General features: G+C 35.8%; 1 protein-coding gene across 1 annotated transcript in view; it reads left to right on the plus strand.

Annotated features, from left to right (window-relative positions):
* The window catches only part of MTMR6 (myotubularin related protein 6), a 34,958-nt gene extending 11,020 nt beyond the window's left edge, over positions 1–23,938 (plus strand). The window contains exons 2-14 of the mRNA XM_046664543.1: positions 577–693; positions 4,994–5,156; positions 6,418–6,575; positions 6,784–6,912; positions 9,827–9,961; positions 12,311–12,443; positions 13,635–13,744; positions 14,380–14,505; positions 17,116–17,165; positions 17,600–17,800; positions 19,511–19,642; positions 19,728–19,854; positions 21,726–23,938. Of these exons, the coding sequence (XP_046520499.1) occupies positions 577–693; positions 4,994–5,156; positions 6,418–6,575; positions 6,784–6,912; positions 9,827–9,961; positions 12,311–12,443; positions 13,635–13,744; positions 14,380–14,505; positions 17,116–17,165; positions 17,600–17,800; positions 19,511–19,642; positions 19,728–19,854; positions 21,726–21,986 (1,842 nt within the window). The 3' untranslated portion in view covers positions 21,987–23,938. The remainder of the gene's footprint in view (positions 1–576; positions 694–4,993; positions 5,157–6,417; positions 6,576–6,783; positions 6,913–9,826; positions 9,962–12,310; positions 12,444–13,634; positions 13,745–14,379; positions 14,506–17,115; positions 17,166–17,599; positions 17,801–19,510; positions 19,643–19,727; positions 19,855–21,725) is intronic.
* The last annotated feature ends 2,854 nt before the right edge of the window (positions 23,939–26,792 follow it).

Genomic DNA, 26,792 nt, shown 5'->3' on the forward strand with positions numbered 1-26,792 from the left:
CTGTTAGGAGACAGGGCATCAGTGAGCCTTGAAGAATGCTCAACACTTAGCTAAGCAGAAGAGACGGCTTTAGGAAGAGAAGTATGAGTAAAAGCACAGAGCTAGACAAAACATTGCCCTGGGTGGAGTGGTGAGGAGAATATAGAGATTAAGTTGGAGTTTGCAACTATTTAACTGTTTCCTGACTGATTTAATTTTTCTGGTAGTTCTATAACTCTAGATAATAACCTTATATATTTATTACTTGCCAACTTTAAATAAATTACATTTACTCTTCAATATGAAAAATGTTTTTGTTTATGCCACACCCCTCCTTTCTGTTCCCTTAATATTTGTGTTAATATTTTTTTTACAGAGTTCTTCTCTATTGGTTCTAGTTGTAACTGTAAATAGTACCTATGTTGTTTGTGGTTTATATATTCCCCAAGATATATGAAATTTAACATTGAACATTAAACTCAGGTTTTTGAGCAGAAGGAGGAAAAAATTTGAAAATGGTACATTTAAATCCCGAGACAACAGAAAAAGAATTTATACTACTTTTGAAATGAGAAATAACATCTTTTTCTTTTCTAGGTTGAGCAAGTGAAATTACTTGACCGATTCAGTACCAGCAACAAGGCATTAACAGGAACACTGTATCTTACGGCCACACATCTGTTGTTTATAGACTCTCATCAGAAAGAAACCTGGGTAAGGAGGACCTCTGCTGTGCTGTTTACCGTAATTATAATAATGAGCTTGGTCTATTCCTGTGTTTTATTTTGAACATGTGCAAAAAAGTTTAATCATTGGTTACTCTCAACCAAAAATTTTTCAGTCACTCCATCACTTCTACCCTCCCTCCTAGTAAAACAAGGATGTCATGTGGAATGTGGGATTCTTTTGTAGAATACTAGGCTCTTTTAATCTACGTGAATAATTACAAAATATCTACTTGTGCCTTTTAATTTAAAAAAATCTAAGTAATATATGTACATGTTAACAGCTCAAGTACCATATTCCACAGTATTTTTATACCAAATTGCAATTACGGTGTCTAATTTATTTTTGCTAGTGCAATGCAGTAATAGATATTTTGTGTATGTTTCTTCCTGTATATGTGCCAGAGTTTCTCTGGGATATTTACCTGAGAGTAGAATTATTGAGCCTTATATGAGTGCATTTTCAATCTTACTATGTGACCTCTCCAAAATGATTGTTTCAAAATATTCTCGGTAGAGTATTACATACTGTTCTCCATCCTTAGTGACATTGATATTGTCAACTTTAAAATTTTTGCGTATCTAGTGGATGTGCAATTGTGATTTTAATTTGCTGATTACAAGGAAGTTATCCTTTCAGGTATTTTGACCTTTAGATTTCCTTTTCTTTTTCTGTTGGGTTGTTTGTCCTTTTATTGATTTTGTATGAGTTCTGGTTTTGAATATTTCATCAGGTACGTGTATTGGTAAATAACTTCTCCCAGTGTTTAAGTTTGTCTCGTATGTGTATATGTCTTTTAATTAAAGTTTAAAATTTTAGTGTAATAGATTTTTTCATTATTTCTTTTATGGTAACTTGTTTAAGGAATCCTTCTTTACATCAAAGTCATAAAGTTTCTCCCGTATTTTCTCCTAAAAGTTTTTTCTCCTTAAATTTTGTATTCCAAGTATAAGTTTTTCATATATCTGGGAAATACTTTGGTGGATGTTATGACATAAGGATTGGTTTTTATTTCATTTTTTTCATATTGATTACTGGCACCATCTACTGACTCTCTCATTTCATTGATGTGTGGTGTCAGCTCTGTCATAAATGAAGCTTCCATATATGTGAAGGTCTGCTTTGAAGCTCTGTTCTGCTCTGTTGGCATATTGATTACACTGCACCAGTAGCTTACTGATTTATTGACTATAGCTTTTTAATAAGTCTTGATAACTAGCAGGGCAAATCTCAGCTTGTTCTTTAAAATTGCCATGGCTGTTTTGGGACCTTTGCTCTTCCCCTTATTTTTTAGAATTTATTAATTTATTCATTTAGCAAACATTAATGAGTATCTACAGTGTGTCTTTATTTAAGACCTTTATTAACAGGTACTTGCCGTTTGTTGACTTTTTTGAAAAAATCAAGTTGTAAACTTTTATTACAAATTAAAAATGAGGTTCTTAAAAATCTGAGCTTGACCAGATATGAAACAATTTAAAAACCTTTAAAGGTGTATTGAGAAAAACCTGGCTTTTTTTAAAAAAAACAAAACAAAACATGTTTGTCATTACCAAAAAGAGACCTCTATAGGTAAAAATAATAAAAACCCCATGCTGGATAGATAATGCAGATAGTTCTTGTTATCTGGTCAGTAGGCAAAAAGCAAGCACTTAAGGTCTTCTGCTCCAGTCTTTTGTTCATTTCTTATTGCTGGAATTTCATATTCATTTCTTCTTCTTGGATGACTGAACCGGATGACGGTAGAGATGGTAAGCTGGCATTTATTTACTCAGCTCGGCCCTGCTCAGCCTTGGGAGTGGACGAGTTCTCAGCTGGTGGATCGGCTGCTTTTGTCTCTTTGCCGTCTTGTGGTTTACGGTTTTCTGGGTGTCTGCGTCGGTAATTGAAGTTGCGGTGGTACCGACGTTGAGGTGGCTGCTGACCTTGGGTCTCATCTCCTTGATTTTCCTTATCTTCATTGCCAGCCTCTCTGGGCTGTCTTTGGCCAGGAGGGCCCCTGCGGAATCGTGGTCTATAACCCCAATACATATTCTGCCTCACTCGTCTACCTTGTTCTCCTGCACCCTGGTTGTCAGCACCCTCCATCACTTCTTGCATGGGAGGGTTGGAATACTGTGGTCGACGCCCATAGGGTCTCCGCATGTAGTAAGGTGGGAACCGTTGCCTGTGGTAGGGCCGCCGCTGTTGGGCCTGGCCTTTGGGAGCGCTCTCCGATCCCTCATTCTTTTCCCCACTCTCACTATTCTGGTAATTCTGCTGGTAGTTGCACGGAGGACCCCTGCGACATGGATAGCATCTATAATGGTTCCGGTCTGCTGCATATTTACTGCCTTGCACTGGAACCCCCCCAGGGCCTGTAACTTGCTGCCTCCGCACCCTTTTCTCCTTCAATGACATCAAACTCCAGTGTCTCTCCATCTCCTATACTGCGAAGGTGCTTCTTGGGGTTATTCTTCTTTATGGCAGTCTGGTGTACAAATACGTCTTCCGTGGTGTCATTCCTCTTGATGAAGCCATATCCATTTCACATAAATAGTTACTGGCTGAGACAGGTCCCTTCATCATTCTCTTCCTGCAAATAATTTTGGGTCTTAATTGGAATCAAAATAGTCATATAATATTATAGTGGCTTATTGTTCTTTATTTTCTATTTGGATGTTACTTTGAGATCATTTTGAGTAACTTGGCACAGATCTGCTAATATAAATGTCAGTAATGTTAAATCTTAGCCCTAAGTATGGACTACATATGTGTAGTGTGTGTTAGTTGTCTGTGCTGTATGTGCTTTTAATTTCCACAGGACAAGTTATTCTCTTTTTAGTCTTCTTTTTCAAGCTTTTCTTGATTATTCTATGCATTTAATCTTGCAGGTGAACTTTAGACTTAATATATGTATTTAATACAATTAATAACATTAGCATATAATAATATAATTATATAATATATAGGTATGATATAAATAATCATCCATCTTTCATCCTGCCACAAAAAAACAAAAAACAGGCTGGAATTTTTTACTGGAATTTATGTTAAATTTTTAGATTAATTTGGGATGAGCTGATTTCTTGCCGTGATTGAGTTTTATCATTCAGGAAATTGCTATGACTCTTAAGATCTTTTGTATTCCAGAAAAGTTTTCTGTAATTTTTTTATATTAATAGGAATGGTATTGAAAAAGGGAAAATGTTTATAGTAGCAAACAATATTATAGGTAGCAGGTGAGAATAATAATCTATGTTTAAAATGCTATCAGGTATTGAGTTTATAGTAGGACTTTCTATTCATTTATTCAGTAAACATTTATGATGATGAAGGAGGTATCAGCGATGACACCTATATTTCTGGCTTAGTCAAATTTTGAGTTTGAATGTGTAATATATAACATTTTAACCTTTATTTTATTTGAAGAGGGTCATCATAATGCTCCAGGTACCATGTCAAATGCTGGAGATAGAGTGGTGATCAGCTTAGCTATAGTACTGCTCCTTATGAAGTTTCCAAAATCTAGCTGGAGAAATAGACATTCACTACACAATGAATTACTCATGCACTAAGTGCTGTGAAAGAAAAGTATAAGTTAATATGCAATAAGAAAATGGAGGGGACCTAACTTACTTGGGGAGGGTGATGGGGGGGGTTGTCAAATATATAATGTCTCATATACTTCTCAGTGATGACTTTTAAGCAAAAGCCGGAAATAATACAAGAAGTTCCTAGGTGAAAAGGTAGAGCTGCAATATCCCAGTTAGTAGGAGCAACTCAGAGCCTGTGTAAAGGAGCTGGGCACGTTTGAGGAGCCAAAAGAAGGCTCTTGTTGCTGGAACTTAGCAATGTGGGGAGGGACTTGAATGAGGCTAGAGAAGTGAGAAATAGCATGACAAGATTGCTTTTTAATGGTCATCTGCCTTTTAGAAAATGTATTATAAGGGGTCAAGAGTAGATATGGAGAAAGCGTTTAGGAGGCTTTTTATAGCAATTCAGGTAATAAACGATGGGAACATTGCAGTAGGGGTGGACAGCAGAGATGGAGAGAAGTAGGACAGAGATATTGAGGAGATGCTGTTCTCGGGTTTGATGATGTATTGTATATGTGGAGAGATGGAGGAAGTATCGGGGCATATATTTCCAGCTTGGGCATTCAGTCATTTAAAATTTTTGGGTGTGTAGTATATCACATTTGAGACTTTATTTGGAAAGAGCATTTCTAACATTTGTGCAATCTGGAAGAGAATAAGGTATTTACTGCTTTTTAAAATGATGATCAAATGTTTTTTTCATGCTGTAGATATTGCACCACCATATTGCCTCAGTAGAGAAACTGGCTTTGACTACTTCTGGATGCCCACTTGTGATTCAGTGCAAGAACTTCAGGATTGTGCATTTCATTGTTCCCAGAGAAAGAGATTGCCATGATATTTACAACTCTTTGCTACAACTGTCAAAACAAGGTACTGTTCTTAGAGACCAAAGCTTACTTACTCAATTTTGAGATGGATTATCTAAGATACTTTATTTAATGTCTCATTGTTATTATTTTATACTTTAAATTACTCTTATGTCAAGTTCTTGTGCACTCTATTCCAAAAAATTTGGCCTAAAAATACTTAGAACCTTATGATCTGAATTGTAAGAATACTTTCCAAAGGGGTAATAGTAAAGAAAAAGCAAAGCATTTGTAGTACAGATTTTTAAAAAAACATAGATTTATGTTAATGTTTTAAAAGTCTGTTGATAGCCAGTAGCACAACTTTTTTTAAGTGGGTATCCCACAACTAAGCGGAATGACTTGGAAATTGATATTACTAAATGCAAAGCTAAGAAAGGTCAGGCGTCTCTGGTTGCGGTGGGACTAATAAATTTAATTGACTAGGGTGGAACATAAAGGAGATGAGCACTGGGAAAAGAGAGGGTGAATCCTACTTTAGCAGAGGTGGGAGTGAGAGGGATACAGGCCCTAAAGAGGAATCTTATCACTACTCATGCCTTAGGGATCTGGAGGCTTCCTTCCCCCAGGATGACTTGAATTACATAGATCCTTCCAGGGAGACAAAACACCCTGGTTACTGCATGTTACTTTTTCGTCAGAAATCAAGATTGTGTTGATCTAGGTCTGTGCTCACTCTTCTCTCCTAACATATAAAGTCTATAACATTTATCCCGTTGTCCCAAGTTAAGCCAGATCTTATAGTTAAGATGGTCTGTGACTTCAGGGGCTTATTGTTGTTCAGCAGTAAGTGTTGTCTGGAGCTCTGTGCAACCATTGCCATTTTTGGTCAACACTGTTCTATAGAAATGTATATTCGGTTTCATGTTCTATATGCCACCTCTGGTTTTTCATTATAACATTAGTCTTTCCATATTACATCTCATTTGGGAAAAATGGTGGGTGGGAAGTGTCTATTTGTGTCTTTAATATTTAACTTTTAAGAAAAGGAAATATTGCAGTAGAGCAATGTATAAGTCTAACTATTGTTTACTAGCTTTTGCTGATGATATAAATGAATCTCAGATCAGTTGTGTGTGCCTCTAGATGTAATCATTTGCATCAAAGAAGTGAGAAGATACTAAGTTCAGACATGTTCAGGTATTAACTGTCTCTGATGATCTTAAAGAAAAAATGGAAGGATAAAACTGAAAAATTACTTTTATTTGTAGTGTATTAAGTCCTATAAATTGCATTTTAACATTTATGTATTTTGTATACTATAGCAAAATATGAAGATCTCTATGCATTCTCTTATAATCCCAAACAAAATGATTCAGAACGACTACGAGGTTGGCAGCTCATTGACCTTGCTGAGGAATATAAGAGGATGGGAGTGCCAAATTCAAATTGGCAGTTGTCTGACGCCAACCGAGAATACAAGGTAACTTAGCAACCTTTCAGAGAAATTCAGAAAATGTTAGTACCAGAGAGTCAGAGAGAGTGTCATAGTGTCAAGTCGTCTGTGTATTACTATGTACTGTTCTTGCATTTAGTTACTTTTAAAGTTTTTATTGCTTTTAAAGGTTTTTTGTAACCTCATGGTTTTTGAACTATGAATGGAATGGATATGTTTTATTTGTTATTTACAGATTTGTGAAACTTATCCCAGAGAACTTTATGTTCCCCGAATAGCAAGCAAACCAATAATTGTTGGTAGTTCCAAGTTCCGGAGCAAGGGGAGGTTCCCAGTTCTCTCCTACTATCATCGAGAGAAAGAGGTAAGAAGCTTTTCTTTTGGTTTTACTAATGTAGTATAACCCCTCTTCAGGTTTAAGTATCCAAGTATTAACACTCATTTTTATATTAAGAGGTCATTGTTATGTTTGTAGAGAAGTGCTGGCTTTTCACATAGTTACATTTTTGAAACTTTAAAACAAAACTACTCTGAAATATAGAAACTTGCATACTTATCTCCCCCACCACCCCCAACTTCCTTCCTTCCTTCTTTCCTTCCTTCCTTCTAGTAGTGACTAAAAAATAATGGGATTAGTGAACAGCTTGGTGGTTCTTCCTTTCCTGTGGTTCTCTTTTGATCCTGCTTGTGTTTGGGAAAACCAGATAGTTTTGACAAGCCAACTATTGAGAAAAGGGAGAGAACCAAGGGTATTTCAGACTCCCATCTTAATAGTAAGTTCTTCAAATTGGAAGGGTTTTGCAATATGAAGAGGTGGAGGAGGCATTTTTATACTGAGATGCTGTAATAGGGTTTGCTCATTAGAGTAAAATTGAACTTTGTAGCCTATAACAGTAGGCCAGGAGGTACTAGAAGTTAAATACTTTACATGCCTGAAATTCTCTTTGTGAGAGAGAACTTTATAAGGTAGGCTCTGCTAATCACCTGCAACTTTCAAATGGGGAAACTGTAGTTCAGAGAGGGTAAATCGTTTTTCCTGTATCTCACAGCTAGTATGTTGAGGAGTTTGATGCCAGTTCTGACTTCCAGTTCTTTGTGACGGATTTTTTTTTCTCAGCAATCTTTTAGAATCATCTTTTTTCCAAGTGTTCTGAAATTCCACAGTGACGTGCCTTGGCATATTGTTTTACGTTCTCTCTGGAAACCTCAGTTTGGGAAGTTGCTTCTCTATTTCTTCAGTAACTTCCTCTCTTCATTTACTTGGTGTGTGTGTGTGCTGACACCTGAGCTTCCTAGCATAAACCTCCATTTTCTTAAATTTTCTCTCCTATTTTCCTTCTCTTTCTGTACTCTGGAAGATTTCCTCAACCTTATTTCCAATCCGTCTCTTCAATCCTTTATTTTTGCTATAGTGTTTTTAAAATCCAAGAACTCTTTCCTATTATCTGAACTTTTTAGACAAGTTTTCCATTCTTAGATCTGATGACTTGGTTCTCTGAAGATGTTACAGATTTTTTAAAAAGAATTCTTGTGCTGCCCACGTTAATTATCTGTTTGGACAGAGTTCCTTTTTTGTTGTTGTTTATTTTGTTTTTTTGGTTTTTCATGTCTTTCAAATATCTGTTTCTTGGTTGGCCTCTCATATTTAAGAGTGAGGTACTACAAAGCTGTGTAGAAGTTTGTGTGCATAAGTGATCTCTGTCTTTGGATTCTTTCTGTTGTGATTTTCATCCCGATGTGTGTGGTAGGTCTGGCCAGGATCCAAGTGTGGGAAGAGAGCTGGGAAAATCTCACATTTCATTATATAGGCTTTACTTAAGCCTCCTGTTTTTGGAGGTACACGGCTTCTCCCTCACCCACAGCTGTGTGTGTTGTCCGAAGTCTTCAGGTTAATCCTCTTTATGGAATAAACTTTGTCTTCAGGGTGAGGGAAGATCTGGGAATCTTAACTAGTCCTTATACAGATGTTCAGTCAGTTTTCTGTTTTCAGTTATACCCCAGCTCAGGCTTTCAGAGCTACCACGTACTGAGCCTTTCTGGGATTTTGCTGCTCAAAAAGCCTTGCTTCTTATTGACTCACAACGAGTAGGCAGCTTTCTTTGCTCTGGAAAATTAGTTATTACTTGTCAATCTGCTTTTGTTTCACCAAATTTTGTTGACATCTCTGCTCTATTTTTGTCTCCTTTCCCATTCTCTTTGGCCTTTTGGTTTTATATATTTTAATTTTCTTTGTTAGAACTTTAGTTGGATTTTGGAAGGGAGCCAGCAGTAGAAAATAAAACTTTAAACAGAAGTTCCTAATCTACTTTCCATAACAAAGTCGTAGGGAGTTATGACTGGTTATGACCTCTGTTTGATACGGTCATGTTTATATACATTTTTTATTGGAAAGCTGGGTTGAAAATAGATATTCAGTGACCAGCTTAACAAATCAGAAAGTAGGTCTAAAAAGAATGTAATAAAGCAATCCTCATTTTCTTCTATTTTATTAAATTTTCATAGTTTTATTCTTTGTGTGAATTTTAAATGTGTGAATGTGTGAATTTATATATACTTTTTTTCTTTAATGATATTGTGGTTGGAATGTTTGAGTAGAGCTAAGTTGGAGTTGGTATGGATGAGACTGGAGAAAAAGTATGGATCTAAATCTTTTTAATCTTTTCTTAAGACTTTAAACAACAGTAAATATCCAATCTAACATTCACTTCTTCTTATAGATATTTTTACCCTCTTAGATTTACTACATTATAACCCAAATTTGAGCTGATGCTCATTTTTCTCGTTTCATGTCTCATTTCATATAAAGATTACTGATTTCTAATTAGAGATCTGAAAGCCTTTGGAAAGTAGAAGTTCAAATGTTGCAACTTAAAAAATCCTGTTCTGGTTTTATTGACTAATCTCTTACTTGAATTTAAGTTGAAAGTATCTCGTAGTCTAAATAGAGCACAGAATGTAAGGATCTTAACAGTAGGTTACGTGATAGACAATCAACCAGGTGTTACCTCTGAGGACCTGAGATTGTTTTCATCAAACTAGGTAAGGAGGCATTTAGGTTTCGTAGTAGAAGAGAATATTTAGAAAACTTAAGTAGTGTTAAGATATTGAAATAGTATTTAGTTCAAATAGGATTTCAAAGTTAGTGCCTTCTCATTGTCTTGCCAACTTTTAAACAGGTTGCACATTTGATTTTAACTAATTTTTTTCTTTTAAGCCTTTTTTTCTGACACATTTTTAGACATCTTTGGATAATCTGTTTTCTTTCTTTTTAAAATTAGGCTGCCGTTTGTCGATGTAGTCAACCACTGTCAGGATTCAGTGCCAGGTGCCTGGAGGATGAACATTTGCTTCAAGCCATTAGTAAAGCCAATCCAGTCAATCGCTATATGTATGTCATGGACACCAGGCCCAAAGTATGTATCTTGAATACAGCACAGTCTGTTAGTTTAATTATCTTTGTTACTTTAATTAATGGCAGTGGATCAATTTGTCCATAGTTAAAATATCTGAATCCTAGTTTTATTTATTTTTTTTTTTAAAGATTTTATTTTTCACTTTTCTCCCAAAAGCCCCCTGGTACATAGTTGTATAGTTTTAGTTGTGGGACCTTCTAGTTGTGGCATGTGGGATGCCACCTCATCATGGCCTGATGAGCAGTGCCATGTCTGCGCCCACGATCCGACCTGGTGAAACCCTGGGCCACCGAATTGGAGCGTGTGAACTTAACCACTTGGCCACAGGGCCGGCCTCTGAATCCTAGTTTTAAATTAACTGAGACTAATGATACTAAGAAATAAATTTTTAAAGGATGCAACTTGAAGACCAGTTTCCCAGTAACCCAGATGGTGATTTCTTATGTTGTCTGATAGATATATAAATTTAGGAAAGCTGAATTTTATATTGGGAACTCTTGATGGTGTATAAGTCTTATGGTATTATGAAGAAATACTAAATATTGTGTATGTTGTGAAAAATTAGAAATTCTTATTACTTTTTTTGGCAGAATTTTTAATTGGCAAAACACTTTGTGTTAAAATAATGGAACTTTTAATTTGAAATATTCAAGTAAATAAGGAAACTAGATAGTGAGTTAACTTAGGAGACATTGAACCTAGAGAGTTATAAATAGTGAACAGCAAATAGTTGTTCTGTTAGGCATCTATAATGTTAGGTTAAATTTTTATCATTGGGAAAATGTCAGAATCCCTTTTTCTTTTAATAAACACAGTTAAATAATCAATTCATATAGGCTCCTGAAACTAAAGTAATTAAAATTCTCAATGGTAATAGCTAACATTACTTTTAATTTTTATTATAGCATCGCATGCAGAGCTGGTGGGCTACACAAAAGGACATTGGCAGAATTATAGTGAGAATTTCTTCAAAAATCTGGAATGATGAGAAAATAAGAGAAAGCCATGAGCAAAAGCGAGTGAGCGATATAGAACGCAATTTTAGGCAGCTTTTTTGAAAGGCATGGTAGCTGTTTTAGAAGTGATTCTCATCATTATACAGTCTCACAGAGAATAAGAGTAATTTGAGTAAATTAAAAGTATTAAAAATTAGAAATTGATAATTTGATAGTCTTTTGTTTTACGAAAAAGAAAAGGCTTTCTTAGAAGTCAAGAGTGTTGGTATTATCTCTTGTAAGAAAAATGTTATTTTACTTTCTTGTAAAGTCTGGGTGAATTAATAGGTTAGAACTCTTTTGGGGTAATATTGGATGTAAAAGGTCATTGTAATACAAGACTTTCTGAATATAAGTCTAAGGGTGATTTGTATCTAGGGACCTAATGTCTCTTATTTGTATAATTGACTTCTGTACAAAAATGTATCTTTCTTTGATTGTTTTACTAGTTAAACTCAAGTGGTAATAATGTGGTAGCATGTTTAATATCTAACTCTTACCTTAGTCATCATAGGTGTTGAATAATCAGTGAGTCAGTAGATGCAATTTAACTGTACTTGTTACCAACCTGGGCCCCAGTCCACTGAATGGAAAGCTACTTTTTCTTTCAGCTTAGGTTCTATTTCATCCACGTTTGTGAGAATATTTAGTAAGTTCTAATAATGTGCTATGTGAAATCCTAGTCTGAAAGAATTAAACACGTCAAATCCTCAGAGAACCTCTGATAGCATTTGATCTAATAATCGAAGACCATGGGCCTACAGGCAGTCTGTTTTCTCCTAGAGATCAGTTTATTTTTGGTCCAATTCTTGGAGGTATATCAGGCTATCAGATTGTGTTTTGTGTTATACACTGTATGGGCCTCAGGTAATCTCTAATATGGAGGATCTCAAATAATCTGATGCATATTTTAGATCTGATTTTCAGGGTCTTTTGGCCTTCTGAATGATCAAGTGCTCCAGGCTTGTTCTGAAGTGAATCTCATAGGTTCATTCTGCAAAGAAAAACACCCCAGCTCTGCTCATCTCTGAATCATTTAGGATTTAGATAGGAGACATTTCTTTCTTTTCTTAAATTTTGAAATATTACAGTCATATGGAAAACTGACTAAAGACATAAATGAATTAGTTTCCTGATTATTTTTGGGTAACTTCTTGTCTGACCTTTCCATTCTATAGCCATCGTGTTGTTACTTTATGGTATCCTTCTTTACTATTAATAACATGTGACACTTTTATTTATTAAAAAGTGGTAGCATATTCAGTTATGGTTTATTTAGTATTTTCATGGTGTTTTGGTAAACTAAGTTAAAAGATAAATTTGTCTCTAAAATTTCTAAAATTTAAAATTTTAGCTGAATGCAATGGCCAACAGAGCAGCTGGAAAAGGTTATGAAAATGAAGATAACTATTCTAATATTAGATTTCAGTTTGTTGGAATTGAGAATATTCATGTCATGCGCTCCAGCCTTCAGAAATTATTGGAAGGTATGAATAATGCTTATCTTGTAGGCAGCTTTGTCCAATAGAAATATAATGCTAGTCACATTGTAAAATTTAAAGTTATATAATTTAAAATTTTCTAGTAGTCACATTCAAAAAAGTAAAAAGCAGTTGAAATTGATTTGAATAATATATTTACTTAATCTAATATATTAAAAATATTATGTTAACATATAATCAATATGAAAAATTAATAGTGAGATATTTTACTCTTTTTGCCTTTAAGTCTTAGAAATTGACTAGTGTATATTTTACACTTACAACGCATCAGTTTGGCCTACCCACATTTCAGGTGTTAAACAGCCATATTTGGGTAGTGGCTACTGTATTAGACAGTACAATTCTAATGGTTTTACAAAAAATTCCTATTTTTAGATAGATATTCTTGATTAATCAGTATAGTGAAGATTAATTTATGATAATATTATATTTAAATATTAAAATGTCTTTTCAGCCATGGTGTGGAATTTAAAAATTTTAAAGATTTTTTTTATTTTTTTACTTTTTCTCCCCAAACCCCCCCTGTACATAGTTGTGTGTTTTTAGTTGTGGGTCCTTCTAGTTGTGGCATGTGGGATGCCACCTCAGCATTGCTTGATGAGTGGTGCCATGCCCACACCCAGGATCCGAACTGGTGAAACCCTGGGCTGCCAAAGCAGAGGGCGAGAACTTAACCACTCAGCCATGGGGCTAGCCCCTAAAAATTTTAAATATCAGACTATTTTTAATTAAGCAGTTGTGCTGCAATTTTTTTTTTTCACTGAGGAAGATTTGCCCTGAGCTAACATCTGTGCCAGTCTTCCTCTGTTTTGTGTGTCACCACCACAGCATGGCTGCTGCCAAGTGGTGTAGGGCTTCGCCTGGGAACCAAACCCAGGCTGCCAAAGGGGAGTGTGTTGAACTTAACCACTAGGCCATGGGGCCAGCCCCATGTGCTGCAAATTTTTTAAAAAAGGAGATTGGAGCATTTTTTTTTCAGCACAAGGAATAACAGAAAAATGTACCAAAAAATCGATTATTGAGTTTGTAATAGCATCTTTTCATTTATAAAGAAAGAGTCTTGCCTATTTATTTCGTCGTCTTCTTCCCCACTTCACTCACCTAGAGATATCTTCAATAGGAGAAGTGGAGACTCTAGTCCCATTCTAATGGAAATGTTTTTCTCCCCTTTTTTAGTCAATGGTACCAAAGGGCTTTCTGTCAATGATTTCTACTCTGGTTTGGAGAGCTCAGGATGGCTTCGCCATATCAAAGCTGTTATGGATGCTGCAATCTTCTTAACCAAAGTAATGCTTCATCGTTCATATTTGGTTTTGGGGTTTATAATGAATGGTTGGGAAGGATTGGATTTATTCTGCTAGGTGCTGGTATCTTTTCCAGTCACATAACTTTTATTATGTTTTACCTTTTTAATGAGGCTTACTTCAATTTGAGCTTTAAAAATATCATGAGCCCTTAATGTAAGGACTTAAAAAGAAATTCCCAAACACTTTGAAACAGCATTTTTTGTTGTTGCTGAGGCAGATTCACCCTGAGCTAACATCTGTGCCAATCTTCCTCTATTTTGTATGTGAGATGCTGCCTCAGCGTGGCTGACAAGTGGTGTAGGTCCACACCTGGGATCTGAACCTGTGGACCTGGGCTGCCAAAGTGGAGTGAGCCGAACTTAACCACTACGAGTTTAACCATTACCACGGGGCCAGCCCCTGAAACAGCTTTTTTATCTTTGTTTTTTGTTTGCTTTGTGGTTTTATTGTGTTTTGTCTTGTTTTTGGAAATTATGCTGTGACAACATTGTCATTGCAGTCATAGCTCTTTTTTATAATGCAATACTTGTTAGTATGGTTTTGAGTGAGTAGAACTTACTGATTTACCTGAAACGCGTTTTGCTCGAATCTAAGTATGTGATCTTTCTTTTCAGGCAATAATGATTGAAAATGCAAGTGTGTTGGTACATTGTTCTGATGGCTGGGATAGGACTTCCCAAGTGTGTTCCCTTGGCTCGCTTTTATTGGATTCCTTCTATAGGACAATCAGAGGATTCATGGTAAGGATTTATTTGGCGAGACTGGTGGTTCTCAGATAGGAATGATTTTGTCCCCCCAGGAGAGATTTGGTAATGTTATAGGTGAGAGTTTTGATTGTTAAAGCTAAAGGAGGAAAGGCAACTGGCATCTAGCTGGTGGAGGCCGAGGACATGCTGCACATCCTGTAATGTGCAGGACAGCCCTTCCGGTGAAGAATTATCTGGTCCAGAATGTCAGCAGTGCTTGAGTTAGACTGATTTCCATCTGTGCCACCTCTTTGACAAAAAGTGTTATATTAAAATGTTTTCCTAAAATGTTACAAAAGAAATATTTAATATTTTCTTCCTCGTTTTTATCTAACAAATGTAAGTAATGTAGTAAAACAAGGCGTAAATAAGAGTACTTAAAATTGTATTCTAGAGTAAACCCTCTATTTAAAACTCCTTCATTTGTTAATTGTAATTATGTTAGGAAACGTATTTTATTTCTGAAGGTTAAATTTCTAGTTGAATTTTCTGCTTTGTGAAGCTAAAGCCCTGGCTCCTGTGTTTTTTTTTTTGTTTATTTTTTAATGTATGATCAAATTAACTCATGTTTTCAAAATTTACGTTTTAACTCATGGCAGATAAAGTAAATGAAGGGATGGTAGAAAGTTTTCATTAGTTTAGAATCATTAAATACTGTGCCATCTTAACAAAGGAAGGTTCAACATCACTGGGTCCCTTTCTGCACCGTTATTTTGTGGCGCTAACATATCAAATCTGGGACAGGCCAAATGGAAGTGCCGCTAATAAAATAGTGTTCAGGCTCCTTGAGAGTGTAACATAAGGAATGTTTTCTTTGCCATGTTTGGCTTTGTTTGTTAGACATCCAAATGAAATCATGTGATAAATGACCAGGGACAATGTGAGAGCTTCCCAGGCAAAAGGAACAGTGAGAGCAGAGCATGGCTCCTTTAGGTGACCACAGGTAATGTGTGATGGGTGGAATTCAGGGTGAGCATTAGAGCGGGGGCTTGGGTGCAGAGGGGTATAGCGGGGTGAGGTCCTGAGGAAGAGAAGACTGGAATTTGGACTTCACCCTCTTTGGGTAAGGAGAGCCATTAAAGGGCTTTAAACAGGAAACGGTAACTTGCTTAGATCTGCTTTTTAAAAAGGGGGTTTGGTATCTTGAAAGCAGAGGGGAGTAGGAATTGAGGCTAGGAGACCAGAGTAGAAAGTGTCATGGGAACTTGAGAGAAAAGAGAGCCAGACCTAAGGCAGTACCACACGAGTGGAGGAGGAGGTGATGAGTTCAACCTCTAGGGATGTTAAGGAAGTAGAGTCGTTAAGAATTGTTCACGCCTTACTGCAGAGTAGAAAAGAGTCCTCCTCTAGGATGATTTCCAGGCTGCAGGCTCAGTTGCCAGGGTGGATGGTGCTGTTTTCCTGCTCTTCACTGAGATCGGCTGAGGAATAAGTTGAGTAAGAAAGATATTGAATTAAGTTTGAGATGTGGGTGTGTAGAAGAAGGGCAGAGGTCCCACAATGAAGTCTGCGGCTTCTGCCTGAAGATCTCGTGCCTGAGGTTGCACAGGTGTAGAAGTAGTGAAGCTGGGATTTGAGCCCATGCAGTGTGACTCCAGAAACTGCGTCTTTACCCATCACGTTACATGGCCTTCTGGGGAGATTAAAAACAAAGCTAGGGAAGCTAAAAGTGGTAATTTTGATAGAGTGAAAAGAATGTACTTGGTGATTATTTAATGAAATTATACAGTATATTAAGTACTAAGAAGATATGTTTACATTAGATTGAAAAAAACTAGAAGCCTGGTATTTCAGTAGAGTTGTGACAGAAAACACAAAGACAGTCCATTCAAGAGGTTAGATGTCAACACTTAAATCTGAATATACTTTTCATTAGTCTCTTTATCATTCTTTTTTTTTAAAGTACTATATAAGTAATGTGCAAGTAAGCCAGAAGGTTTAAAAAACCCACTCAGTCTGACACCCACACTTAACCATTGTTCACTTTTTGGTTTACATTTTCCTAGGCTTTTTTCTATGCATATATCATCATACATACAAAAATATAAATGCAGTAGTGCTTTATAATGTACTTTTCATGTAAAATGTAATAAATACAACTGAAATAATTTGTCACAAGTGTACTGTATTTCTTTTTATGTATCATTTTCACTCTTCGTTAAGTCAACCTAGTCCAGGTTCTTGCTGTCTTTTGCCTATAATTAAAAAAAAATTTTTTTGTTTTGTTTGTGGCTGTAAATTAAAAGTGCAAATGCTGTTTAAGATAATAGGATTTAGGAGCCAGCCTGGTTGCATAGTGGTTAAGTTCACGCTTTCAGCTTCAGTGGCCTGGGGTTTTTGGGTTCGGATCCCGGGCATGAACCTACACACTACTTATCAAGCCATGCTGTGGTGGTGTCCCACATACAAAATAGGGGAAGATTGGGACAGATGTTAGCTTACTGACAGTCTTCCTCAAGCCAAAAAAAAGAGGAAGATTGGGAACGGATGTTGGCTCAGGGCCAATCTTCCTCACCCACAAAAAAGAGAGTGTAGGATTTAATCTATTCTAAACAAAGAAAATTGAAAGTAGTTATAAGATGGATTTCACTTTTTCTCCTTAAGGTTTTAATTGAAAAGGATTGGATCTCCTTTGGACATAAATTTTCAGAGAGGTGAGTCACCTTTATACATTTATATATTTTGTAAAATTAGTAAAACTAGTTTAGAATGCCAGAATGTTTCTGTTCTTCATGAACTTGCATGTCCAGTGGGAATGACAGTGCTATTGTTTTTCGTATGAAGAATGATTTAATTTTTTCTGTCATTTCTTTCAGTTCTCATACCTTTGTTAATTCATGGCAATTTAGTACCTCCCTTTTTGTCTGGATCGTAGTAGTTAGAAGGTAACAGCTCCTTTAAAATTGTTGTTGAAAAACTCATAGGTAGAAATAGTTTCAATAAAAACATTATGGGTTTTTTTCTGCCAATGTGATAATGTTTTAGGATTTTTAAGTTTTTTGTATGTGTATTTAAATTTAACAATACCTGAACAATTGACTTCTTTCAGAGGCATTTTTAACAGCTTGTACTTTCCGGGGGGGGTTAGGTGTGGCCATTTGGATAGTGACCCAAAGGAAGTCTCGCCGGTGTTTACCCAGTTCTTGGAGTGTGTGTGGCATTTGACTGAACAGTTTCCACAAGCGTTTGAGTTCAATGAAGCATTTCTTCTTCAGATCCATGAACATATTTATTCATGTCAATTTGGAAACTTCCTTGGAAATTGTCAGAAGGAAAGAGAAGAACTCAAGTAAGATGATTTGATTAAAATGGGCTCTTATTTTCCTACTTAGCTGAGGTCTAATATAAATTATAATTGAACTTAAGTATCTTGACAGTATGAAATAGAACTGAATTTTATTGTAAAAATTTTATTGTATATATCTGACTATCCCTTACACCCTCAGGTCAATAGTAAAAATACATTTTTAAAATTTGTTTTGAAGTGTAGCATACATACAGAAAAGTACATATAGCATAGGTGTGACGCTCAGTAAGTCTTAAACTCATCCGTCTATGTAACCAGCACCCAGAGCAAGAAACGTTACCAACAGCCTGGAAACCCTCCTCATGCTCTTTTCTAGTCTGAATATATATTTGGAAGGGAAACATTTTTACACTCTTTTATTTCCTGGAAAGTATTGGTCACTACGTTTTCAAGTGTGGTAAAAGATTGAAAAACTGTTGGTTTTAAGGTAAGATGAAGCCTTGTAGCTGTTCTCAGATTTCTAAACAGACAGTTTTTTGGGGAAAATAAATCTACGTATGTTGGTTGCAGTGTGTCTGTTCCTGAATTGGATCTCACACCTGTTCTTCCCTAACTCTTTGGGAGTAGGGTCTTCTGGCTAAATTTTGAAGCAAGGGAGATGAGGGGTAAGCCTGTGAGAGGTCCATATATATATATTTTTTTTAGGTTGGGCTTCTGAGTTTGGATTTCTTACAGTAGTCAACAAAGAGCACTTCCAGATTCTTGAAAATCCAAGTGACTATTAGAGAACCTAAATCTAGTACTAGTTTGAAGACAGCCACATACTGTCACTCCCAGCAGAGTTGAAGGCAGAACTGAGAGCACATGGAAAATTCTAAAGATATGTAAAGGGAATAACAAGTGAAATAGAGTATGAAGGAGATGAACAAATCAAAGGACATTGAGACTTTAGCTCTGTGCTATAGTAATTCACAACAGTTTACCATAGTTTAGAGGAGGTGACTCCTGGGGTCCCGGGCTAATTTAGGAAAACCTGTTCTTCTCAATTGGTGCCAAATATCCTTATAAATAGGAAGATGGTAATAAAAGCACGTATTTCCTGGTAGTCTTTCTCTAAGAACATACCTATGGGTCATCTTAGGGGTCACCAAACAATGAGCAGATTCTCCGCTTTTCCTTATCTATTTTATGTTTATTTGGTAAATCTATCTGAAACCCTTCTACCCTTTACCCACCTACTTACTCTTAGATTTACAATGCAGTTAGCATTTATTTACTCTTGAATAATGTCCTGATTTTTCCTAATTCCCTTTTTTGTGCCCACTCGCACTTAAATTTGTTCCTGCCCGGTGATACATGCCACTACAACCCAGATATGGGGCTAAGAGAATCTGGTCAAACAGAGAGATCCATTATTTTATTCCGTATACGTGTGTGTGGTGATTTGAAATAGGTGTAACAGAGACCGAATTTATGAAATTGTGTGAATCAAGAGAGGAATCTCTTAAAGTGTATGGTTGTGAGAGAACTGGATACCTGTGTTGTGTTCAAGAGCATTATTTTATTTATTACATGATTGTAAGTGAAAAAGGAAAAAAGGGAGAATACAGAATTCAGAGACAAGGTGAAGTTAGGCTGTGAGTAGAAGGAAAAACTAAACCTTAAATCTACTTGAGAAGCAATTGCCTAGTTTATAAAAATGAGTAGTGGCATCTATGGGCAAGATCTTTTTGTTTTTCTCATCTCATTAAGGTTAAAGGAGAAGACTTACTCCCTGTGGCCGTTTCTTTTGGATGACCAAAAGAAGTACTTAAATCCTCTGTACAGTCCCAAATCTCAGGCAGTTGCGGTTTTGGAGCCAAATACAGTCTCTTTCAATTTTAAGTAAGTTGACGTTATTGAAGTATTTATACTCTATTTTACTCAGACACAATTTGTTGACAGTTTTGTGTTTTTTTTTGTCATAAAGGTTTTGGAGAAACATGTACCACCAATTTGATCGAACATTGCATCCTAGGCAGTCTGTGTTTAATATAATTATGAATATGAATGAGCAGAATAAACAGTTAGAGAATGATATTAAAGACTTAGAATCTGTAAGTATTCTGAAGTATCTCATATAATATATTTGGAATATTAAATTAGTTTATTTCCTTGTGTTGTTGGTGTAAATTGGTATATATAGAAACCTCGCAAGCACACATGGTTGCTTCAAAATCAGATCTCTACTTTGACTAGGTTAGTTTGAATCACTTTCCCTGAATTGTAAAATATTTTGAAATATTTGACGTATATAGAAAAGTAGAGATATAAGCATAATAAATATTGGGGTATCCACCACCCAGCTTGTGAGATTTTAACATTTATCATATTTGCTTTAGATCTTTCATGTTTTGAGAAATGAAACGTTGTAGAAATGTTTGAAGACCCTGTGTACTCCACGTCAGTGGCCCCACCTGCTTTCACTCTGCTGAGTTTGGTGTTGATCATCCCTGTGCATATTTTTATACTTCTGTGTATGTTTGTACCTGTGGACAATTTGTAATGTTTTGTATGATTTAAAATATTATTTTTCTTATATATTGAAAAAATGCAAAAGGATATAGTTTTTCTGTGACGTATATAGGGCAAAACCACATGAATGCCCATGTGCCCTTCACTCAGGTTAAGAAACTGCATGTTTTAAAACTACTGTATAAAGGTCGTCATACTGTCACTTCATTTCGCTCACCATTGTTTTCACGTTTATCCATGTTGACACATGTAGCTTTAATTCATCTGCTTTATTAATAACTACTGTATAGTATTCTCTTGCATGAAAACATCACAGTCTATTCAGCTGCTGCTGAACATTAAAATTGTTTTCAGTTTTAGGTTTCTGTGATAACAAGTGAAGTTAAATGAATTTTCATATGTTTACTGACCATTTGGTTTTTCATTTTCTGTGAATGGGCTATTCAAACCTCTGCTTGCTTTTCTTTTGGCCTATTTGCCTTTTTCTTATTGATTTGTAAGAGTTCTTTATATACCAGATGCTAATTCTTTGTTAGTTATATACATATCACAGATGACTTTGTCCAGCCTATTTTTGTCTTTTTCCATTTTATTTCTGGTATGTTTTATATAGATGTTTTGAGTTTTAATGTAGTCAAATTGATCAATCTTTATGTTTTACGCCTTTTTGTGTATCTTGTTTAAGAAATCCCTCTCTACCCTAAGACTTTCCTATAATCTTTACTTTGCCATCATAGGTAAACCAAAAAAGGATCAGTAGGTGCACATTTTAAAAATTCTAGACAGTTGTTATAACTCAGTAAGACTATCTTGTCTGCCTCTCAGGCAGGAGTGTTCCTTAGTCATCTCTCAGATAAGGAAGTAATGACTGCTTGAGTAAACTGTAGGAGGATGTGTTAAAAGAGAGGCAAGTCCAAGATATAGGTGATACAAGAAGATTGTCTGGAGATCGGTCCAAGGATTTGGAGACCATGCTACTCTGCCAAAAAAGTACTTTTAAAATCTTCTGTTCGTTTAAAATAAAAATCTGCTGTGTTCCAAAGCCTGTTGTGTTTACCTAACAACTACAGGAAAACCATGTAAGAAAGCTCTTTAGTCAGTAAAACCTTTAGCTAAATAAGTGTGTGTTTGTCATATTATACAGTTGTGATTTCAGGGTGAATGTCTTGTATACATTTCTTTCATTATAAAATATTTGCTTTTTATAGTATGTCCTTTTTAAATATGAAGGCCTAGATTCCTCTGCAGTCAAGTATAATAGCCATTTTCCATTGCAAATGTAAATAATTAGGATTTCAGCTGCACTAGATTGTATTAATTTTTTGAGATTTAAGTTTGTATTGTACATGAAGAGAACATTTTCAAACGCATGTTTTCTTCTTCCATCTAACATAGATTGAACATCATGTAGTATGTGCAATTAGTAATTTTTTCAAATTTTCGTTTGTTTTAGAAAATTAAACAACATAAAAATAAGCAAACAGATGGAGTTCTCACCAAGGAATTATTACATTCAGTTCGTCCTGAATCGCCTACCCTCAAAACTTCCTTGTGTTTTAAGGAGCAAACTCTGCTACCTGTGAATGATGCTCTTCGAACTATAGAGGGCAGCAACCCAGCAGATAATCGGTACAGTGAATATGCTGAAGAGTTTTCCAAATCGGAACCCGCTGTGGTCAGCTTAGAGTATGGCGTGGCAAGAATGACTTGTTAGACTCATAGGGTATTTTCTGGACTGACTGTAGTGCAACAAATGGATTGTTGTGAGGATGATCTGTGCGCGTGACCAAAGGGAATTTGTTTAAAAATAATCTTAGAGTTTAACAGTAGGCTGATAGTTGAAGGATAATAACTGCTCTTGTGAGAGAAATAAGTCAGTTTAATTGCATTTCTAACAAAGAATGACTTCCAGTTCTTTAAGAAATGAGTGGTATTGGCAAATTAATTCAAAACGCAATTTGTACTGTATACAAGTGAATTGACATTTCTGTATGATTTGTTAATTACAGCCAAACATGAATAGCCTTCTTTAAGTTTAATTGCCAGAAAACGAAACTTGACAAAGTGGTCCCTTACTTAACAGTTAACATGGCATGTACTTTTGAATATGTAACTATGTAACTAGGAATATTTACATATTTTGCCTATTAGTGATATTTAATATTGAAGTGCCATGAAAAATATTTCTAAGAAAGCCTTAAAATCTCAGTTTATTCTTTACTCTTAAGTCTTATAGCCTAGAGTGAGGTTTTTTGTTGTTTTTCTTTTGGTTTGCCTTGTTTTGTAAGAAATTGCGCTCTCATTACTGTGGGAGTTGCATGCTACAATACTTCTGTATAAACAGTTGTAGAAATATACTGTTAAGTTCATGTTTAGCTGGTCCCACTTCCATATTCAAAATTATTGAAACTGAAGGTTTTATTCAGATTACAATTTGTTGAGTGCTACATTTGATGACTTATTATTTACAACTTTGACAGATTATTGATTTCTTAAATATGTACGAGCACATTTGACTGTCTTTTATGTATAAATTACTGCATTCTATTGGTTCTTGTTTTGTGGTGGGTTTCACTCCTTTGATAACTATGTGAGTTTAAAAAGCTAAAACTCTAAAACTCTTCTTAGAAACAACGAATAGTACATATCTGTATATTTTTAAACTGTTTTATCTCTCAGTGAGTTGCTCTTCCTGGAATAAACTTTCAGTTTACCCCGAAATTTGGGGGCCAAAAAAAGGAAGTACAAATAGTTTAGGGTTTGCTTGGTCGCATGAATTTTAAAGCAGTCGTTTCTGTGTGGAACATTTTTTCCTTCTCTGTTAACATAGAAAAAAAAGGAAACTTAAGGATAACCTAGTACAAAGTTAATGTTTAATGGAAACAACTTAAATGCTAGGAAAAGTTTCATTTTGCCATATTATGTTACCTGTTTATTCTGCGTACTGGTACATATCTTTCACACTCACACAGAATCACTTGCAATTGGCAGTATCACCCAGCTGGTTTTAAAACTGAAAATTTAAGTAACATGGGTGGCATGAGGTATGATTCAGGGTACTAGGAAGTCCACATAGGGTCCTTCATGCTTCTCTTTATTATACCCACAACTATCATATTAGTTTTGAACATAAATACCTTTTTCAAGTGGAACAAAAGCCTTATTGTATGAGAGCTTATCTAATCCTGTTTATTTTTCCACTGCTTTTCTGTAATGCATATTGTGTAATAAGAAAAATACTCTTTTTAAAATAGTAACAAATGCACTATAAAATACAGTTTGTGATTTAGCCAAGCCTGTCTCCATATTTAAGCACTGGGACGGGAATCTTAATATTTGTGACCACAAAGGGAAGCTTTTGTGCCTTGTTACTTGGTTTGAGTTATTGATTGTGGTTTTAGAATCTTCCATGGCAGACTTCTTATATTCAACTCTTTGGTTTATTTTCTTAATCTTCAACTTGAGGCATATATATGTGTGTTTATGTGCTCACATATGGCCTGAGAAATCAGTTAATATCCTAAGTGACCTACAGGGTATTTGTTGGCAAAAAGCAGATTGTGTATATGTCTTATAAAATTGAATTTACGTTCAATGTGTTTGAGAATGTATAGCATGTAAATTATTACATATATTATTTAAAAGTAATTAAATGTTCATGTTTTACTTTGAATGTTTTTCATTTGGTAAAAACAAATGGGATCAAGTTGTGGTTGTTTTTTTTCCTCTCACCTAAGCAAATGGACCTGCATATTAGACTAATCATAACAGTATAAGGCTTGAGCAGTTCATTTTCCAAAAGGTGGATGTTCATAAATAACTGTTATATGCGAAAATAATTTCTAAAACATTTAGAATGGGCATAGTGGGCTAAAAGGTTCAGCAGATATAGTTGATAATGTCATTAAATTTTCCTTTTGCTGCTGTCACTTCCTGATGGTATAATTAGTGTTTTGTTGTGCCCTTGCCAACTTGTTGATGGAAGACAATGTCCAATGAGTTTGTACAGTCAAGGTGAAATGTCTCTCCAAAGGCAGATCTGGAAGTAAATATGAGCAGGAACATGACCGGCAGAGGAGAGTATAATTTGATATGGGGATGCTTTGAACAGGTTAGCTAGGTCAGAATCTTGATGGAAGGAAGTCTTTTTTTCTTTTTTTTAATTCTCTTTATTTGATCAGGTAGCAGAGGAGAGGTAGTGCCAGGCTGATCTTTTTTTTTTTACAACTATTTTTTAGAGTAGTTTTAGGTTCCCAGCAAAATGGAGACGAAGGTCCAGAGGTTTCCTGTATACCCCTTCCCCTATACGTGCATGGCCTCCCCCATTGTCAGCATCCCCCATCAGAGTGATACATTTGTTACAATTGACGAACCTACAGTGACACATCATAATAACCCAAAGTGCATGGTTTACATTAGGGTTCACTCTTGGTCTTGTATATTCTGTGGGATTTGACAAATATATAATGACCTTTATAGTATCATACAGAGTATTTTCATTGCCCTAAAATTTTCACTGCTCTAAAAATCCTCTGTGCTCTGCCTACTCATCCCTCCTCCTCCCCCCAGCCTCTGGCAATCACTAAATTTTTTAGTGTCTCCATAGTTTTATCATTTCCAGAATGTCATATGGTGGGAATCATACAGTATGTAGCCTTTCAGACTGGCTTCTTTCACTTAGTAACATGGATTTAAGTTTCCTCCATATCTTTTCATGGCTCCAGCTCATTTTTTTTTTTAGCACTGAATAATAGTCCATTCTCTGGATGTACCACAGTTTATTTATCCACTCACCTGTTGTAGGACATCTGGGTTGCTTCCAAGTTAGGGCACATTTCAATAAGGCTGCTATAAACATCTGTGTGCACATTTTTGTGTGGACAGAAGTTTTCAGCTCCTTTGAAAAAATACCAAGGAGCATGATTGCCAGATTGTATGGTAAAAGGATCTTCAATTTTGTAAGAAACTGCCAAACTCTTCCAAAATGGCTATGCCATGTACATTCCCACTGGCAGTGAATGAGAGTTCCTGCTGCGGTGTTGTCAGTATACTCGATTGTGGCCATTCTAATAGGTGTGTAACCAGACTTTCTTTTTATTTTTGGCAGAAGATCAGCTTTAGAATACTGAAAAATTTCCAGTTGGTAATTTAAGTTGGATAAAATGCTGATCCTCTGCAAAACTATATAGAGCAATTGCAGACTTTTATCAATGACATCGATCCATTTCCATTAGCAAGTTTTAGCTATTTTGTTGACTTTTCCATATAGTAGTCCAATTTGCATTAGCATATCTTTACTAAATAAAATGTAGAATCTATTTTTAAAAACACAACCATAAATTTAGGAACCTGTATCTAGAAAAAAAGACAGGCTGTAATCTAGAATTATCTCCAAAAGAATATATAGGGGGCTGGCCCTGTGGCCTGGTGGTTGGGTTCAGCACACTCTACTTAAGTGGCCTGGGTTCAATTCCCAGGTGCAGACCTACACCACTCATCTGTGGCCATGCTGTGGTGGTGACCCACATATAAAAAAAGAGGACGATCAGCACAGATGTTAGCTCATGGTGAATCTTCCTCAACAAAGAATAAAAGAGTATACATATTCTATTGTACTTGCCATCTTATAAGAAAATAACACTAATTTCTGCCATTTTTATAAACAATACTACTCTAGTTATTTCTAAGCAAGTAAAATATCCTTTTTACAGCAACTTTTATAAAATAGTGGAATGTGTAACTGAAAGCAAATTTAAGAAGCTACTTAGTAGTAGACTCTTAAAGCCCTAGTCTTTGAGTTTCTGATTCAGCAAGTTTGAGTTGGGACTCTGGAGTTAAAAGCATTTGCAAAGCAATAAAGTGTTTGCATTTAAAATGTTTTGGAGATTTTGGTGCAAATGGTAGGAGAGTCACACTCTGAAAAACACTGCCCTAGACCACCTACCCTGATCAATAAGCATTTCTCTTGTTCTTAGAGGAAACGCAGAATTACTCTTGTACAAAGAGCAATAGATTGGGGAGCATCATGCTTCTGAAACATTGCTACACGAGTGGAAGTGAGAAAGAAACCTTCCTTCTAAGTCACTGAGAGCTGGGGCTTGTCTGTTACTGTAGCATAGCCTCGTCCTTCCTGAATGATAAAGCCATTAGCACTCCTAAGAAGTTAATTCTCCGGTTTCATCTAAAGTCCACTCCCTCACTGTCCCCAAATGGCCTTTTACTTGTTATTTTTGCAGTCATATCCAGTTAAGGTTCATGCATCGCGTTTGGTTTTGGCTCTCAATTTAGTCTATCTTGAGCAGTCCCCTCACTTTCCCCCTTTTGCACTGACTTTTTGAACCAGACCTGTTGTAGGGTATCATGTCACTTTCTGCATTTGTCCTGTTGTTTCCTCGTGGTGTAGTTTCACTTGTTCCTCTATCTGCTGTACCTCCTGTAAAGAAGGGACTGGCTGAGATTCAGATTGAGCGTTTTGGAAAAGATGCTGTGTACTTGGTATTGAATTCCTCAGGAGGGGATA

This window comes from Equus quagga, chromosome 6 (genome assembly GCF_021613505.1).
Source record: "Equus quagga isolate Etosha38 chromosome 6, UCLA_HA_Equagga_1.0, whole genome shotgun sequence".
Taxonomy (NCBI): domain Eukaryota; kingdom Metazoa; phylum Chordata; class Mammalia; order Perissodactyla; family Equidae; genus Equus; species Equus quagga.